Here is a 17,646-nt window from a genome sequence, read left to right as displayed (position 1 = left end):
ATTGTGCTGTTGTGTTGTGGGAGCGAAATGAAAACAATGGCAGAGGCAACAGCAGGCATCTTAACTAACACATGACCTGTCTCAGCTTAAAGTAGGCCTAAAAGAAATGTGAGTTTTGAAATATTTTTAAGCCATGATGCTTTGAAGATGATAAGCTTGTAGAAGACTGAGATCCAACTTCTATTGATATTACTGAAAATGGACAGTTACGCTGATAGCCTAAAATTGTGCTCCTTCATACTATTGAAGCTTTTTTTTCCCCTTTTCATCTGTGTTGGAAAGATTTAAAATCCAAAATACTGAGGTATGTAAATAAGATTCTGAGTTAGCTTTTATTTCATATCACTAAATAATACCTTTTGAAACAAAACTAACTTGATTTTAACAATAGATGTAGGCTCTTTTTTTCCCTAAAAGGTAAGGGTAAGAATTTTAAGACTAGTTTTTATTATGTTCATTATTTACTTCCTAAAAATAGACTTCTATGAAGAAAGAGAATGTAATACTTAAATACGTTTTAGTTTCCAACAAAAAAAAAGGTGTAGATCAGCTTTTCATCACATTTTCATGTCTCAGCTCTTAAAGCTGTAATTTTCAATCTCCCATGCATAATGCTACCTACATAAAAATCACTGTGTATGCTTTGATTTTGATTTTGCTTTACATGCAGAATATCAGGTTTTTGTAGTAAATACAGTTGTTTTTTTGTAGAGCTACTGAACTGTTTTAATAATGAAGAATTTTGAATTGTCGCCTAGCTTGGTCTTGAGAGTATGAGGGCTATTGACAAGATTTCATGCCTGAGTATAAGGAGTGGTGTGAAAATTTTAACACCTGAAGTACTTGTTTCTGATAAGTTTGTGTTTTCTCTGCCTTAAGTCTTTCTGTATTTACCATACTTGTATCGTTCGTCTCTCTCTAGAATTTCTTACTGCTTAGCTGTAGCCATAGCTTTCATAACTAACTCCCACCAAACTTACTATTTCCCTTGAGTTTCATATCTTTAATTCCCTTCTATCCACTAGTAATTCTGTTCCATTAAATTATTCTAATGTGACTAGATTTGTCAAATCAGAAATTTATATTCCAGCCCTAAGATGTAAAGTGCTTTTTTCAGGTTTTTACATTTTTGTTAATATTACTTCTACTGTTTTACATCACACATCTAAAAATTTACTCTCAAATATCATGTGATTTTTCTGAACAGTTTTGTTGATTTTTGAATTCCCTCCCTGTGGAATTTAATATGAACTATTTTTAGTTGCATATTTGTACTTTTGCACACATTTTTCTTGATCTCCCTTCTAACCCTAAGAAAAGCAAGTATGAATGTTTTTATTGTAGGTATGCTTATCAATGATACTACATGATGAGTTTATTATACTTTAATTTATGTAAGGTGACATAGTTACTGAGACACGGCCCAAATATATGAAAGGTGATTTTTCCTTAATGGGTATGATGTAAGCAGTTAGCGTTCCTTACATTTATGTTAAAATATTTATGTCATCTTTCCTAACTGTGTATAAAGGCTTTCTATAGTCAGTCTGCATTAGAAATATGTAACGTTTTTGAAGATGATGGTGTGAAGAACACATATCTTTTTAGCTACTGAATAGCATACAGTGCAATCAGCATTCTTTGAACGTGCATTTTTTATTAAGTCCAATCAAATGGACTTACTAAAGTGTAATTTTCTTCCAGTCTTTCAGTGACACTTTTAGTGGTACAAGTGTTGGCTTGTAAGTTAAGAATGAAAAGCGTATCACTTGCAGTCAATTGCAGCATCTGAATTTGAAAGAAAAATACTTTGAATAAATAGTGTGTTAATAACCAGCTATGATTTGCAGACTTACTCTAATTTTTACTATTGTTGTGCAGATAACATTGAAGTGGCTTATCTAAAGACCCTGACCAAGGATGATATCATACAATTCTACAAGGTAAGTTAGTCATGTAGTTGAAACGTTATTTGGAAAGAGATGTCTTTGAAAATTGTTTCTCTTTTGTAATCTTTGTTTATCTTTTTCACTAGCCAGGGTTGTTCTTACGATATCTTCTATTTGTATTGGAGTTTCAATCTTACTGCTTAAAACTGATCATTTCTTAAATGGCACAGTGAACCCTAACGTTGTTTTTTACGTAGTGTGGTAGCATGGGTGAAGATACACAACAAATAAACTTAGAGAATGGAAATTCAATGGCTGTTGTTTAGTAAGTAATAACTTGAACAAATATGCACACTTTGTAGAAATCTATACTTAAAAATAAAAATAAAAATTGTATACTCTAGTGCTCAATACATGATCATCCAGTATTCCAGAGTAAAAGTAACTGGCTAGATTAGTGAGCTAGTCCAAGTGAGTTTAATAATCAGGTTCAGGGTGTTGTACTTCTAGGAAGTTGCTAGGGTTTTAGGTTGTATTTCTGCTACTATGATAGCTAATCTAATAGCTGAATTTCTATTACTTCTTTTTTTGTTTGTTTTGCTTTGTTTTTGTTTGGTTATTTTTTTGTTTTGTTTTATTTTTTGAGTCCCTGGGTAGGACATGAAGTTTGTAAACAGCTTGGTTCTAAAATTACTCAAGGCACTCTGCATAACTTTTCATTATATTTTAAGGAACATCTCAAAATGAACCATCATTTGAAAACTTAGAATACACATGGTGTCATTTTATAAATACAATTTCAGAGTGATAGTTTCCACACCTGAAAGAATTGATGTTGTTTACTGTAGGTGCTGTTGGCAGTAGATGCTCCCAGAAGACACAAGGTATCAGTACACGTCCTTGCAAGGGAAATGGATTCCTGTAAGTATTGTGCTGAAAATAGTATTTAATCAATTACGGTTTGAGAAAGTCATAGTTAAAGACGACCTTGTTGTATAAAATAGAAATACAACAGGAAAAATCCAGTTCTGGAGAGCATATACCTTGCAGAGGATCATACGTTTTCCTCTATAGATTTTCTTCACAGGGGTTCTTCAAATTTTGTAATTGATATTTGTGGCCAAGTTCTTCAGCCATTCTGAAGTATGTTGATACAAAACAGTATATCATTAAATAGCACTTCTTTACAAAGCAGAATATTTTAATATAAAACTCCATGATACTTCTACTGGGAACAAAACAAAAAATCCTAAAACAAAATTAGAATTTACAATTATCAGTAGAATGCTTTCTTTACAAGCAATGGATGTCCGCAACTTACTATTCAAGTACCCTCAAAACAAACAAACAACAAAAAAAACCCAAACAACAACCAAAAAAACACCAAGAGAAACACAGTGGGAACATAAAATGTTATATTTTATATAACTTGAGAATATATAAGTGTAGGTTTTATTTTCAAATAGTCTAGATTAGTTATGCGTTGTAGACTATGTCATTAAATTTTAGAATTTAAGGAGGAAAAGGTTAAAAGTGTTTCTAGTTAATAAATAAATAAACTGAGAGGAAAAGCTTATGTTGTTTTCTGTGTATTCTTCACCAGTTTATACTTCCAGTATGTAAGTGGTTGCAAACCAAAGACATTAAAAGTTTGTCTGTAGAACAGAAGGAAGCAGATGGCTGTGTTCATGTTACGTAACTCCCTCCAGTCTCACAATGATTTTTGTGATACCATGAAATCATATTTCTATAGCTAAGGAAGACTTGCTTCAAAGTATCTTTCCAATTTTCATGGTTAATCATTACTAAATAGAATTGGCTCTAATACTTTGATGGACTAAAGACTCTGAAGTTTTTTTAAAAGCAAGTAACTATATTGCCAAAAGGTTTTTTATTTGCTTGGAACAGTACCTTCCCAAGCCAAGGGAAGCATGGGAGCAGCCTAACATCTGGTAACTCTTTCAGTGATTATAGCAAGGTATTCTTGCTTCTGTCCATGTATTCCTCTACTCCTAAAACATTTAAACTGTCAAGTGACCTCTTTTCTGCCATGAAAGAGAAATTGGGATTGTGATGGATTTCCTGCAAGTCCAAATGTGCATTCTTGAAAAAAGCACAACAGCCCAAGAGAGTAATGCACTGGAGGCCAAAAATCTTCTGAAGGACAACCCTGCATGGAGACAGACACACCGTTTCCCCTGGCAGAGGAAAACAACTGGAAGCATAGTGCAGAGATCTGGGATTTTAGGGGGAAGTATTTCCCCCTAAAATCTCTTCTGGGGAAAGCACTTGAACTCTGAGGGTAAAAGTTGGGGTTGAAACTTGAGTATGGGGATAGTGCAAGGGAGGCTTGAGGAATTTAAGACCACGTGTTCGTGGGACAGATAGATTGGATGCAAGAAGTTCAAGGGGGGAGTGTAGTTACGGCATGCATGGGGACAGACAAGGAAGACTTGGGGTTGTTAAAGAGGGTTTGGTACACAGAGTAATCCCCATGCCTCCAGAAGCACGTCTTACTGAAATATTCTGTCATTGGTATTCCAATGTGCTGCTGTTGCATATACAGCTGGCATTTACAGTATTGCATGTACTGCTTGCATTCACAATTTGTACTGAAAAAGAGTTTAAAGTATTCATTGTTCAGCAGATAAGCAGTTTTTATTTCTATATTTTCTGTATTTTTAAGCAAAATGGAAAAAAGGCACTGCCTGAGCACATGTTCTCAAGTCAAGTCATGGATTAATCTGCTTGTATTTTTAAAGACAGTTGTGGACTATAAAAGCAAAATCTTCAGAAAGTCTTACACTAGAGATACCTGAAAATTATTAACTTGTGCTTTTTATCTATGTATGTCTTATAACAGAAATCACTTTGTTATTTAAAAGGTACTGGTTGAATTATGTTCCTAAAATAATTTTGATGATGTTAAATAGGCCCTGTTGTTGGAGAGTTTCCATGCCAAAATGATGTGAACCTGGCACCAGCACCACCACTACCACAGGTAAAAAGAAACCACACCAAAAAAATCCCAGGATGTATTTTTAAGTGTAGCATTACAGAGTAAGGTTACAGGGAGGAAGTACAAACTTGATATTTATACTGTAGCAAGTTGATGGTTTAGCTCTTCTACACATGCATTGTCATAACTACAGGTTTTTTTCTGAGAGTCTCTGCTGTTCTTTGCTCATTCTATTCCATTGAAATCAAAGCTAATAGAAGTAGGTAACTCTACTGAGTATCTACCCTGTGGAATGAAATACAGATTATTATTATTGTTATTATCTGAAAATACTAGGATGTATCAAGTACCAGGAGAAGGATGAATGTGCATCAAAAAAATTATGTTCTGTTTAAAAAAAAACAAAAAACAACAAACAACCAAACAAATGAAACCACACACCCAACTATCTGGTCACTTTCTTAAAGGCTGGAATTTTAATCCACATTCCCATCAGTGTGTACCCTGTGAATGGAACAATTTGACAAATTCTATCCATATAAGTATTACAGGTTTCATGGTGCTGTTTGTGTGAGTAGATGTGATAGCACTGGGCCGTTACTGGACTCAAATGAATTTGCTTGAAGAAGGATGGTAATGTTTGTCCCAGTAGGTAATTGTCATTTTGCAATGCAGTAGTAGATCTTATTCAGTGCTTATAAAAGGTGAAATAAGGAAATAATCACCACGGGTAGAAATTTCTATATGAATTAAATGTGGTTATATTCGCCATTATGACTGAAATACTAAAAAGTGACTTTATTGCAGCAACTACAAATAATGGCTCATTGAATTGCTGTTGTTTTTATGATCTTAACTGTGACTTTCAACAGAGAGCTGGGATGGTTTTAAGTAGAGGTCATAAATGAAAAGGCAGGTATTTTAGGAAATGCAGAGCTTGTCATTATTAACAATGCAATTACTGCATTATAGCTATTGTTTTAAATTATCCAGAGTAAATATGAAACTATATATTTCATAAGTAATAACACTTTATTTGGGAAGATCCTGTAATAATGAACCGTGAATCATTAAAATTGCAGAAAAGAGAACAAGAAAGATGTGTGTATATATGTAGCTGTAGAAAATGTTGTGAGGAATTTCTCAGTCTTCCGATTAAAGATAATTGAGCAGAATTTTTTTGCATACGCTTCTTTGCAGCCAAGTGTGATTGAAAATATGACAGAGTTCAAGCGCAGTCTGCCACTCTTTCCCCTGGTGAAACCACATATCAATTTCATGGCTGCAAAACTGTGAAGAACCCCAGTGGATGAAGAAATGCAAATGATCAGTACTGACATGGTTTCAGGGGACTTCATGATGAACAAAATTATCAAAGACTATTAGAACAAATGGTTTTGTGCATTATGAAAGTCCCAAATTCCTTCTTGGTTCATTTGACATTAGATGTGTGTTAGGGATAGAGAGTATAGAAAAATCAGTTGTGGTCATGTGTCATTTATATTACAGACAACCTGTTGGAAACCAAAATCAACTGAATCAATAACAATAAAAAAAAAATCTTGTAGATGCAGTATATTTTTGAAATAGAATACCCCTTCAAATTTTAATTTTGGTAAAATTAGCCTCTGGAGCAAACAATTGCTTGAAATACCCTTATTGTTCCTGAAAAACACCATTTAATAGCCCAATAATAATCTTATTGGGGATTGGAGGGGGGTGAGAAGGAGCTGCTTTTTTTGGGATGGGGTCAACAATTTTTCTTAAAAGTTGAAAGTGTCACATTTTTTTGAAGTGTTGAATGAGACTTTTTAAATTGATCCTTAATGCAACCAACATATTTTCTATTTAATTTTTGTGAAAACTGGTGGAAAAAAAGGGGGGGATTTGACAACACAGTAATAAATGAACGAATTGTCTCAATGAGAATAACAGAAGATATGAGCATGATTTTAATCTTTCTATACAAATTTGGGGACATTTTATATTCAAAGTTGTGAAATGCTGGAAACACTTTAATAGTGCAACTTACTTTTTTTAACAAAAGTGTTGTCCTAGTCTTGGTACTGTCAACATCCTGTTCAATTCTTTAGTGTTACTCTGAATTGTTTCCATATGGTATATGAAATACTTTGTTGTCATTTTCTTGTTTTCAGTTGCACATAGACTACATGAGTTCTCTGTCAGTATGTTTTGCCTTACTTGTTATACTAGGTCTCAGTCCAGCAAAGTATTACTAATGCAAATAACTTTAAGCATGCATTAATTAGTTCTTGACTCAAGAACAGATGAATATCAAAGATAGGCCCTGTAATGAACCAGATGCCTCGCTTTTATGATACATCTGTGTGAGCCCTTTTTGCCCTTTCAAAAAGGCATTGAAGAGCACGGTGCTGACTTAACTTAAAAACGTAAAACGTTTAACTTAACTTAAAAACATAAAAGTATGGGGTTAGCAGTACTGCTGCACCACAGAGTGTGGTTCAGGTTACATCACAAAATGTTCCTTCCTACTTTAAAGAAGGCTGTGCAAGACCCAGAAGGATCAAGAATTATGCTAAGATTATTGTATACATATCCCATAACTTAGTGAAATGTCAAAACAATACATAGTATCTAATCTTCACCAAGTCTACTGAATTGCAGAGTGGTCTTCCACTTGAGACAGCATATCAGGATAAACTCCCCAAATTGAAAAAGATAAGGTAGCATTTTACTAAGTTCTCTAACATGTTTAATGCATAAAATTGATTGTAGCTATTCAGACAGGATGGAGTATGCAAAGCACTGAAGACAGAAAATCTGCTCATATAAGCCCTTGCTGTTGGGTGTTACTGAGAGTTGCTTCCTATTAGAAGTACCTAAAACTAAGGCACTGATGTGAAATGTATGTCATGTATGTGTGCATCAGAACCTGGTGTGTTCAGTAGGGGTGTTCTTGTCACCAAGTTAATGTTTGTATTAACACTGGCTCTGGAGGCAGTTAAATGCATGCTTGCCAGGATAAAGGCTTCAAGTTCTGTTAATTTGAGTCTGCATTAACTGAGTAAATGCAGTGTATTTAAGTTGTTTCAAAGGTCGACAGGACATATTTCAACATCCCTTTAATAAATCTGATGATAGTTTGTGATGTAACCTGTTGCCAGGAATGTCTGCTAGCAAGGATTTTTTGTAGCCTGAGGGGGAAAAAAATCAGACATGGTATCAGCAAAAATAGTACAGGTGTCTTTGTTCACCATGTTTTTCATGGCTCATTCATGTAAAATGGACTTTTTAACCCTCCTGTGTTTTGCTTTTGTTTATAGTTTTCTCTTAGTAAAAATATTTGTATTATATATATTAAAAGTTTTGACAACATATTATTAAAAAATATATATATTTTGGGATTTAGTGGTATTTAAACAGACCGCTTTTATGGTGAATAAAATCAAATTGATTCTATCGAGTGTAAAAAAAAAAAAAAAATAAAATATATATATTCATGGAAGTACTATGAACTCTAATTTTAACAAATTCTATAAATTGGAATGGCAGTGTATTTATCACAAACAACAAATCATGTTTTTCAGAGGAAAAAACGTAAAATTGTAAAGTTCTGTGACTGGATGTGGAAGCACATGTGGTTTTCCAACAACTTTTAATTGCTTTTAAGTGTTCTCCAGCATTTTACAGTTTCTGAGTTTGATATAGCAGTAAATTTTGATAAACTCAGGCATACTAATGGATTCATTTTAATGGATCCAAAGCTGCAGTGTCTACAAGCAATAAAAAACTACCTAGAATACACTGTAATTCAATTTTAGTGCTTGTTAATTAGTTTATGTAAGAAACCATAAGTTATTATTACATAACTGTAATTTTTGCAAGTGCTATTTTAAGCAGTTGATGTGGAATTGGGTGCATGTGACACAGCCAGTATGACAGAGTTCTAGCGTTATTCTGTTTACAATAAACAATCTGAATTTAATGTTTGGAGTTATTAATTTGTTTCATTTTAATATATTGTTTTTATACTGGTAATGTTACATCTGTCAGTCTTGCATGTGTTTTTTACTATATATTAATAGTGATTTTCTGTGATGCAGTTCTTGGACTGGTTAGGCAGAATAGCCTTGGTGGAGAAATGTTCCCGTTCACTTCCAGGGAGCTTTGAGGGACTTCCCATGTGTCATCCCACACTCTTTAGGTAGATCACCTATGCTGCTCTCTGAGTGTATTAAAACTTTATATTGTAAAGGTAGAAATATTTGCGCAAGACAGGATTTTAATAATCAGATTTGAAATTGTAAATTCAGAGCATTGCTGCAGACAGACTTAATTTTGGCTGGTGCAGCTTTACACTAGTGTTGCTTTTGAGAAATTAAACTCTGATCATTTTGTTCTATGCACACCACAGGATTGCTTTCAGAAAGCTTAGAAAGAAGTGTGTTATTGTTAGAGCAGTAAATAATCTGAATTGTGACAGCATAAAAATACAAGTCAGCATGCCCTTCTGCTGTTCTGATGGGGCTCCTTAACCTAACATCTGATAACTAGCAGGGTAAAGAGGTTTTGTCCTCAGCCTTGGGAAGAGTGAATGGCAATCTCAGCTGAGGAATAAAATGCTTTCAGCCAATCTAGAAAATTACTTAGACCCAAATATTAGGATTCTCCACTCTTATTGTTAGGAATTTGTACGAATCTTGAATCATGGGCTCTTTTATCTTTTCAAAAACTAAAAAAAAAAAAAAAAAAAACAACAAAAGAACTGTCCAAATATACCTAGACCATCACTTTTAGCCATAATAAATCATTTTTTCAGACTGTTGTTTTAAGTGGGTGGGTATGAAGAGCCCCTATTGATAATGTGTTAATTATATCATTCAAGAGTGTAACCATAATGTATGGAGAAACCGTTGCATACCTTCTTAATTTCATTTATTATTTTCTAGCTTTTGTTTTAACACAAGATCAGAATTCTAGCCTATCTTCTCCCTACTGTATAACTGGTTAGTATGCTTTTGCTGTATCTCCACTGTAAAGTAAAAAATCTTTATCTTCTATGCCTTTCTTCATATGTGTTTCCATGTTTTTTCAATAGTTGACCATTGAACTGATATCGTTGACTAAAATGATGCTTGGATCCTTTCCTTGAGCTGATGGCTAATTTGATATTCAAATTCAACTCTGAAATACTTTATTTCTAAGGTTTTTTCTTCTGATTTTCATTTTTGTTAATATTATTGCTGCAAGCTACACAATACAGGCCACCTCTGAACTATTTTAAAGGGAGAAGAGCTCAGAGACTCGGGCACCTTTCTTACCTTTCATATAATTTAAAAAGAAGCCTCGCATATGTAGATTGTGCTGAAGCATTTCAGAGTCTACTTACTATTCAAAAAATGTAAGTTGTAGTGTAGTGCTGTTGGTGGAATATAATGTCAATAGGATCTGAAACCCAAATTGTGAATCAATAGAAGCAAGAGTGTTTAAGGCCAAAGACCCAGTGGAATGGGAATGGTTATAATTAAACCAACTTAATTGAGCTCAAGCATCTAAACAGAATTTAAGGTTTAAAATACTTATAGCTGCTTAAATGAATATTTTTAAGCCACCCTAATGCCGTTAACTGTTTCTACAATTGAAACGTTATGGGATGTAGGCACCACCGTGCTGCACATTTGCTGCTGTTAACTTTCAGGACTCCCCCTTTTATGATGCAATGCAAAATTCTGAATTGGATTTTTGGACTGTTGATGCAATGCATGGGGAGAGAGATGCACGCCTCTAGGTGGACCCCAGGTTACTGTTGCCTTGAGCAAGAACCTGACCGGACTAGTTAGGGGGAAACTCCTGTGGGAGGGATCCAAGTTGCCATGCTCACCACCTTACTGTGTGTTAGACATGCCTCCTTCTCCTTCAGATTTCCATTGCAGCTTTTCACTGCCTGCTCGGCTTCTCTTTGAAGAAGGGGAGCAAGGAACTGTACTTTTCTAGTGGCCGCCACTGTATGTAATGTAGTACATTACAGATAAGTAAACTTTTTACTGGAGCAGCAGCTGGAACTCAGGACTTCCACCCCTCCCCTTTACCTGCACGCAGAAGTGGGCATCCCATGGTACCTGTGGGCTCATGCATGCACATGTTTTCACTCTACAAAGTTAGAACTGTTTCAACAGAAGGGAATAAGGGGGTTCCCAGCCTGCACTAGCCTCCTGGGAGGTGAGAAAAATTGACGTTTCTAAGGCTGAGTCGTCTCAGGGCATGTACAAAAATGGTATTCTGGGAAATCTGAGACAGAAAATTTGGGTGTGCGCAGTTGTTAGTGACACCTGAATGTGGGCACTGAAGATGGTAATGTTGGATGTGATGCCTTTTAGTGGACACAGCTCATAAGTGTGTTATATAGCTATTAAAGTGATGCATTTGACAAGATAGTGTTGGAGCTGATTTTAAACGTCAGAAACATATAAGCAGTAGTGCTCAAAAATGGCTCACTTGGTATTTCCAGACTTTCCAAATTGCTCTAGAATGAAGTAATTCTAGCAGGACAGGTTTTGACCCAAAGGTTGAGCACTAGGATTTGACAGGTTTTGATTTGTGCATGTATGTAAAAGCAAGGGAGGTTCATGGTAGGTTAGTGCCTGTCAGTGCCCTGGAGCCAGTAAGCTGTCAAACAGTTCAGTGTTTTCCCATCTCTTATCATTTTGTCATTCCAGTAACTTTAAGCCTGCTCATATTTGTGTTCCTAGCCTTCTGCAGTACTGGAAAGAAGGCATTTCTTATGAATGCTTACTGTGAAAGTTCTGTGTTTCAGCTGAAATATCACTATCATTCACTGATACCTATCTGGTAAGGGTGAAACTTCAGGAATCTGAAAACATCACTGTAGATGATTCCCCAGTTCACAGATTTGATTGATATTTCCAGATGAAATTGTCTGCAGTATTAAATATATTTTAGAAACACAAGAATCTGTACTTATAACTGGATCTAGCATCTCCACAAGCTGAGTGTGTAGTTCCTTGTGTCATCTTGTGCTTTGTCAGGTCTCTGACCAGGGTGATTTGATCAGGTTATCCCCATTGTCATATCAGCCAAAAGCATCATCAGTGTCCCTTTAGCACTGGCATCCACTGGTTGTGGGCTGCATGCATATTCTAGGCTATTTTTCATTATTAGAATGCATCTTCTAATCATGGCAAGCTTTTATCCATAAGATAAAAAGACAAAGCTGGCATCTGCAGGATGTCTCCGCCTGGAGAGCCACGCTGGCCTGCTATTGAAGCTCAGCAAAGTGGGAGATTTAACCAAGTCAAACTAGTTCAGAAATAAATTGAAAACAGGTGCTACTCAACCACAACAGGAGACTGATCTGCTGTTGTATGCACAACGTGATTTTAGTACTGTGAGCAATCTAATAAAAATGTAACTTATATGCAGCCTTTTCCTGGAAGTAGACATAACTGAGTGGAATACTTTGTATACTTGGTGTAACTTGAAGAATGCATATACAAAGATTGCTTGTAGTTTTGATTTTCTACTTGAATTTAAATGTCAATAATCATTAGTTTAAAGATGTTTATGAATGTTAAAATATGGAAGATTGTATTAAGCTCAGTGTATACAAAATGTAAGAGTGAGCTTGGGTGCTTTCCCGCACTGTGAGCCACTTAATAAAAATAATGTTGAAATGGAAGATATCGCATATAAGTTGAAAGCAGCTAGTTGCATGCCATTTTGCTTTTCGTGTCTAATAGTCATGTCTATCTGTTATGTCACTGTGTGTAATTATAAATTCATGTAAAAAGGAGTTGTGCTCTGTCTGTGAACTACTAATGCACAAGTGTGGCACTGTATAGCTAATAATTTTTATTTGGCTTTTTAAATGTTGAGTTGAATAATTAAGAGTCAATGCAGGACCTTTTTTCAGGACAACTTGCAGTGTCTGAACAGCCTAAGTTTCTTTGAGCTTTGAAAGCAACAGAATAATAGGTAGTAGAATCTCTGATTAACTTTATTAACTCTACGTTGTCTACTAAACAGACAAAACAAACAAAAAACAAAAAAAGGGAGGGGAGGACAGTTCAGTTAACTTGGAGATTAGAGATTAAACCCAAAATAAATACTCAAGCTGATCTGACAACTGAGGTAAATGTGATGCCCTGTAGCATGTTTAAGAGTTCTAAATTATTATATATATATATATATATATATATTACAATGGTTTTGGCATAAACTTTGACTAACCATTTGAAGTAGTCTTAAATACAGTTTGGAAAGATTAACTGTCCTGGAATTCTTTTTGACATTATTTTTTTCTTTAATTTGAGATCTAGATTATCAGTCTTGTATAGAAAGGGCATTAAATAGTCCTTAATTTCATACTTTAATTTAGCAATGAAGTTACAGAGCTCTTTTGTGACAGATCAGTTAAAAGATGCCAGAGGAGCTGCCCTGCTATTCTCCAGGAATACATGCACCATGAAGATAAATATAAATCCCAAGATACTTAAATTTGTTAAAATCTATATTAGTTACGTTTGGAGTGTTACTATTCCAACACTTTCTCTTAGGCTAAAGTAAATAATATGCTGTGTTAAAAGATGTAATATGTCTGATAGTCCAGTAGCTCAGGAAGAGGTAATTGTTCAAAAAATGAACTGCAACATAAAATCAAAACTGGGTGTAGATTTATATTTATGATTAAGACTGTAAGCGATAGTGCAGTCAGTATGCTTAAAATGTCTTGCATATTCTGTTGGTAATTTCTGGTTCATTGAACGTGCTGAGATGCCCTCATATACAATACCAGAAATATACTGGCACCAATGTGCACAGTTCTGACAGACTGGGATTGTGGGAGAGAGATTGCACAATTAGGAGACATAATGAGAATGAATAGCACTGCAGTATCCACAGGCCAACAGCAGCTCTTTGATATAAAGAGCTGCATTTGTAATGTTTCTTCTTGGTTCTGAAAGCAGGTGAATGGCAGAAGGTATCAGGATGGAGACTGGTCCCATCTTTGTTGGCCCTTTGCAATCTCAGATGCATCTGTCAGATATTAAAGTTCTGTTCCTGAGCAGCAGCTGCATTAAAGCAAGTCTCCTTAGTCCACAGGTTGTTCATTTTGTGTGACTTAACGTTAAATGTTACTACCTTTTGCTTGTTAGAAAGGAAGTTCAATTATATCTCACATTTTACAGTATTTATTAATGTGCTAATAAGTGCCATTTCCAACTAGATACCAGTGCCCTCAGATAAAAGGTATATGTGTATGTATTTGAAAATTACATGTTACATCTACTCCTTAATCTTTGGGCTGAACAAGCAAAGTGAATGGCTTGGTTTATTTATGGACATGCAGGTGATGAAAGATGATAATTTTTATTTTTTGGTTCCTTGCTGAGTCTTTAGAATTGGCACTTACCAAAATATATTTAGCCTGGAAAGCAAAGTAGAAGTGACATAAATGACAGTAAATATTGAACTCCATAGTGCTATCTTTACAGTAATTAAGAGTAGGATTGTATGTTTAATTTGCAGAGGAATGTCCAGATTCATGTAGTCATTGCCTATTAAATAATTACTTCCTACTGTTTGACCAGGTTGGGGATAAAGAAAGACCAGGAGAGGAAAAATTCATTTTTTAAGTTTTAACCGTTTCAAAGTTTAAAGAAAATTTGCTATGCAAGAGAAGAAATCAAATTTAATAGCTTAATTTATAGAAAGTGTCAAGGGTTTTAAACAGCTACATTGTATTTCCAATGTGAAGTTTAATTTTCATTGCTTGGAAGAGTGTGTAGTTCTGAATACAAATATCAGTGTAAAAAGATTCACCGTGAAACAAGGAGCTTTCGTGGTATCTTTTCTTCACACTGTAATTGAAATTCTTGGTGCTATACGATACAACATTTGCTGTTACTCCCTATAATAATGTGAAGAGTTGTGCATCTCATCTTTATGCATGAAAACGATTCTCTTCATTTGGATGAGGAAAATCATATTTGTTTGACTCTTAGGGATAAAAACGTAGAGAACTCCAAATGCTTAATCTGAAAAAAATAAATTACTTTTAAATCTCAAAAATCGTCCAGATGTGTTTTTATAAGTAGCAAGACTGCATGAAATCTTTATCTTTACAAGTTTCGCATCTTGTTTTGTGTTGTGTCCTAAACTGATTGCTTTTGTCTTATCTGTCCTAATGTTCACCTACATAAGCAATTAGTTTCGTAAAAAAAATAAAATATTAAATAAAAATACTATTTGTTGAAATGTATTGTTACATATAGCTACTACAGCTTTTCATGAATATATTTCTTTATTTCTGATTTGGCACGCAAGGTGGGGTTATGGCTGGGATTTTGATTTTAGACTCCCTCCGTGGAATACAGTGAGGTGCAGTGGCTGAAATGGCAGCTTCCATGTTGGGGCTTCAGCTTCTCTGTGTGGGGTCAGGGGGATATTTCGTGTAAACTCCCAAGAGTAAGAAAATCTGAATCACTGAATAGACAATTTATAGAAAATAAAATAATTGTAGGCTGATAACAGCTTCTTGAAATATTTCGTCTTTTCTTGGATCCCTTAAACGAGCACTTTGGTGCATGCTTTGTCACTTCAGTTAATCCAGGCACTGCTTTTTGTAAGGTTCATTGGAAGCAGATCCACTGTCTCAGATTTTATGTACACAAGGTGCCGTTTTTAAAGCAGAACACTATGCCCACGGGCGGGCGCACAGGTTGAGCAAAGCCTCGACGGCTGGGGAATGCTGCAGCGGCCGAGGGAAGGAAGGGCTGGGCCAGGGCAGCTCCGGCGGGAACAGCGGCGCTGGCCGGGCTGGTGCCAGGCAGCGCCGGCGCCGGGCCCCCTCCTCTCCGCCGCCCTCCCGCGGAGGGGCCCAGGCCGGCGGCGCCGCCTCAGGCCCCGCAGCGATGGCCGCGGCCGCGGTGAGGCGCTACCGAGAGCAGCAACCCGCGGGGAGCTCCGTGAGTCGGGGAGCGGGGCCCGGCCGGCAGCGGAGGGGGTTCGCTGAGGGAAAGCCGATGAGGAAATGGCGGGCGGGGGGCCGGGGGCCGGCGCCCGCCCTGTGGCCGCGGGGCGAGATGGCGGCGGAAGATGCCGTGGCCTCGCTTTCCTCGCACCGTCGCAGCCCGCATTTCTGAGGGAAACGGTGAGATACCGGCGCTGTCACGGGGGCAGCCCGTGAAAACAGCCGTCGTTCTGCCCTGGGAGCGAGGCTCCAAGAGAGCGGGGTGCAGGGGGGCTGTGCGCGGTCGCGTAAGGCACGGAGCCGTGCCTGGAGGGAGTTGTGAGGCCGCCAGTTTCTGGTGGGTTTGACGTAACGGGGCTCTTCGCGATATGCTGCTGATGGCATGGATGTCAGGGTGTAATTGCCAAGTGTTCAAGCTCCAAAAAAAAAAAAAAAAGAAAAGAAACTGAAGGAAAGCAGAGTGCAGCTTCCCTGCTGTGCTCCATTGCTGATCAGGACCCGCATTATCTCGTGAGCAGGAGCCATGAGGTCATCACATGCCGTGCGTGTGCCCGTGCGATAAGCCCCTATCAGTGGCATTCGCAGGTGCTGAGGAGCTGCAGCGCGTGCTCTGCTCCAGCCTCACGGTGACAGGCCTCCCCGTCCCCTTCCCAACCATCTCTTCTGTTTCTGGCTCCCCATCCTTCTCCCGTCCATCTGCCCTGGCCATTCTCAGTCCTCGCCTCCTCACCCATTTGTCACCCACCTCCTTCAGCTGCCTGTGATCCCCTGCTCCCTGCTCCAGCCTTTCTGTGGCTTGTGGGCACTGTGGAACAGCTTAATGCCCACAATCGCACTCCTACACAGTTTTCTTAACCACCCCTCGCTCCCCAAACAGGCTCCTTGTCCACTACATGTGCTGCTGAATCTGTATTTTATCATGTGCCTTTGAAAAAGACAGGCAAAGCAGGGGGAATCTTGCTGCTTTCAAGTCCAGCTGTACAAGACTACAAGTAGAGTATAAAGTGCTAAGAAAAGAACCATTTCTTCTCTTAATGTGCCCCTTACAGAAAGAAAGAAAGAAAAAAAAACACACAACACACACACAAACAAACAGCCTTGGGACATTTCACCTCAGTTTCAGCAATCTGAAGCAGATTCGAACTTCAAATTGTCAAGGAATTTGGGTAGAATTTTGTAAAACTCACAAAAGCCACCACCTCAGCCACCAATCTGAAGCCCTCCCTACCACCTAATTTTCAGTTTGCTGCTTCAAACTCTGAGTCTGTCAGAGACCTGCTGCAATTCCTCATTAAACAGCTAAACCATCACAGAAAAAATCTCCCATAGTTATTCACCACAGGCCACATAGTCAGCGTGCCAGCATGGTGTTTAAAGTTTGACAAGCATCTTAGCAATTAGAAACATATCTTATTAAAGGAAATGTCAGGCAAGCTGGTGGCGGTGGCAGCCTCCATGTGTCGTGTGTCGGGTGGGAGTGGAGGAGGAACCTTTCCTCACAGAGCTCTGTAACGTAAGGCCAACTTAACCCTGAACAGAAAGGATCCTGCACAGTCACCTGCCAAGTCTGTGCTACTGAGTGCCTCTTTTATGTAGTCTTCCTAGTTTGGGAGAACTATGTGTGTGCGCACCTCCAGTGCCTAGCTATGCCCCTGTTCCTTGTGGGGGTACATGCAGGCATATGAATGCTGAGGAAGGAGAGGGGCAGTGTGAGCCTTCACCACAGAGCACAAGAGGAAAAACTACCTTGGCAGTAATATGTAACTCACATTAGCTGCATACTTTGCACCATGAATAAAGAATGGAATTACACAGAAGTACGCGAA

The 17,646-nt window shown here is 37.4% G+C and overlaps 1 protein-coding gene across 3 annotated transcripts in view; it reads left to right on the top strand.

Annotated features, from left to right (window-relative positions):
• Positions 1-17,092, top strand: part of IDE (insulin degrading enzyme) — a 72,006-nt gene extending 54,914 nt beyond the window's left edge. For 2 of the 3 annotated variants that reach the window (XM_082764733.1, XM_082764731.1), the window contains exons 22-25: positions 1,882-1,943; positions 2,738-2,810; positions 4,823-4,890; positions 6,049-17,091. In XM_082764733.1, the coding sequence (XP_082620859.1) occupies positions 1,882-1,943; positions 2,738-2,810; positions 4,823-4,890; positions 6,049-6,144 (299 nt within the window). In that variant the 3' untranslated portion in view covers positions 6,145-17,091. Of the gene's footprint in view, positions 1-1,881; positions 1,944-2,737; positions 2,811-4,822; positions 4,891-6,048 lie in introns of all 3 variants that reach the window. The other variant, XM_082764732.1, reaches the window with a different exon arrangement.
• The last annotated feature ends 554 nt before the right edge of the window (positions 17,093-17,646 follow it).

Source organism: Aythya marila (assembly GCF_965140915.1).
Source record: "Aythya marila genome assembly, chromosome: 7".
Lineage (NCBI taxonomy): Eukaryota > Metazoa > Chordata > Aves > Anseriformes > Anatidae > Aythya > Aythya marila.
This window is presented reverse-complemented; position numbering and strand designations above follow the sequence as displayed.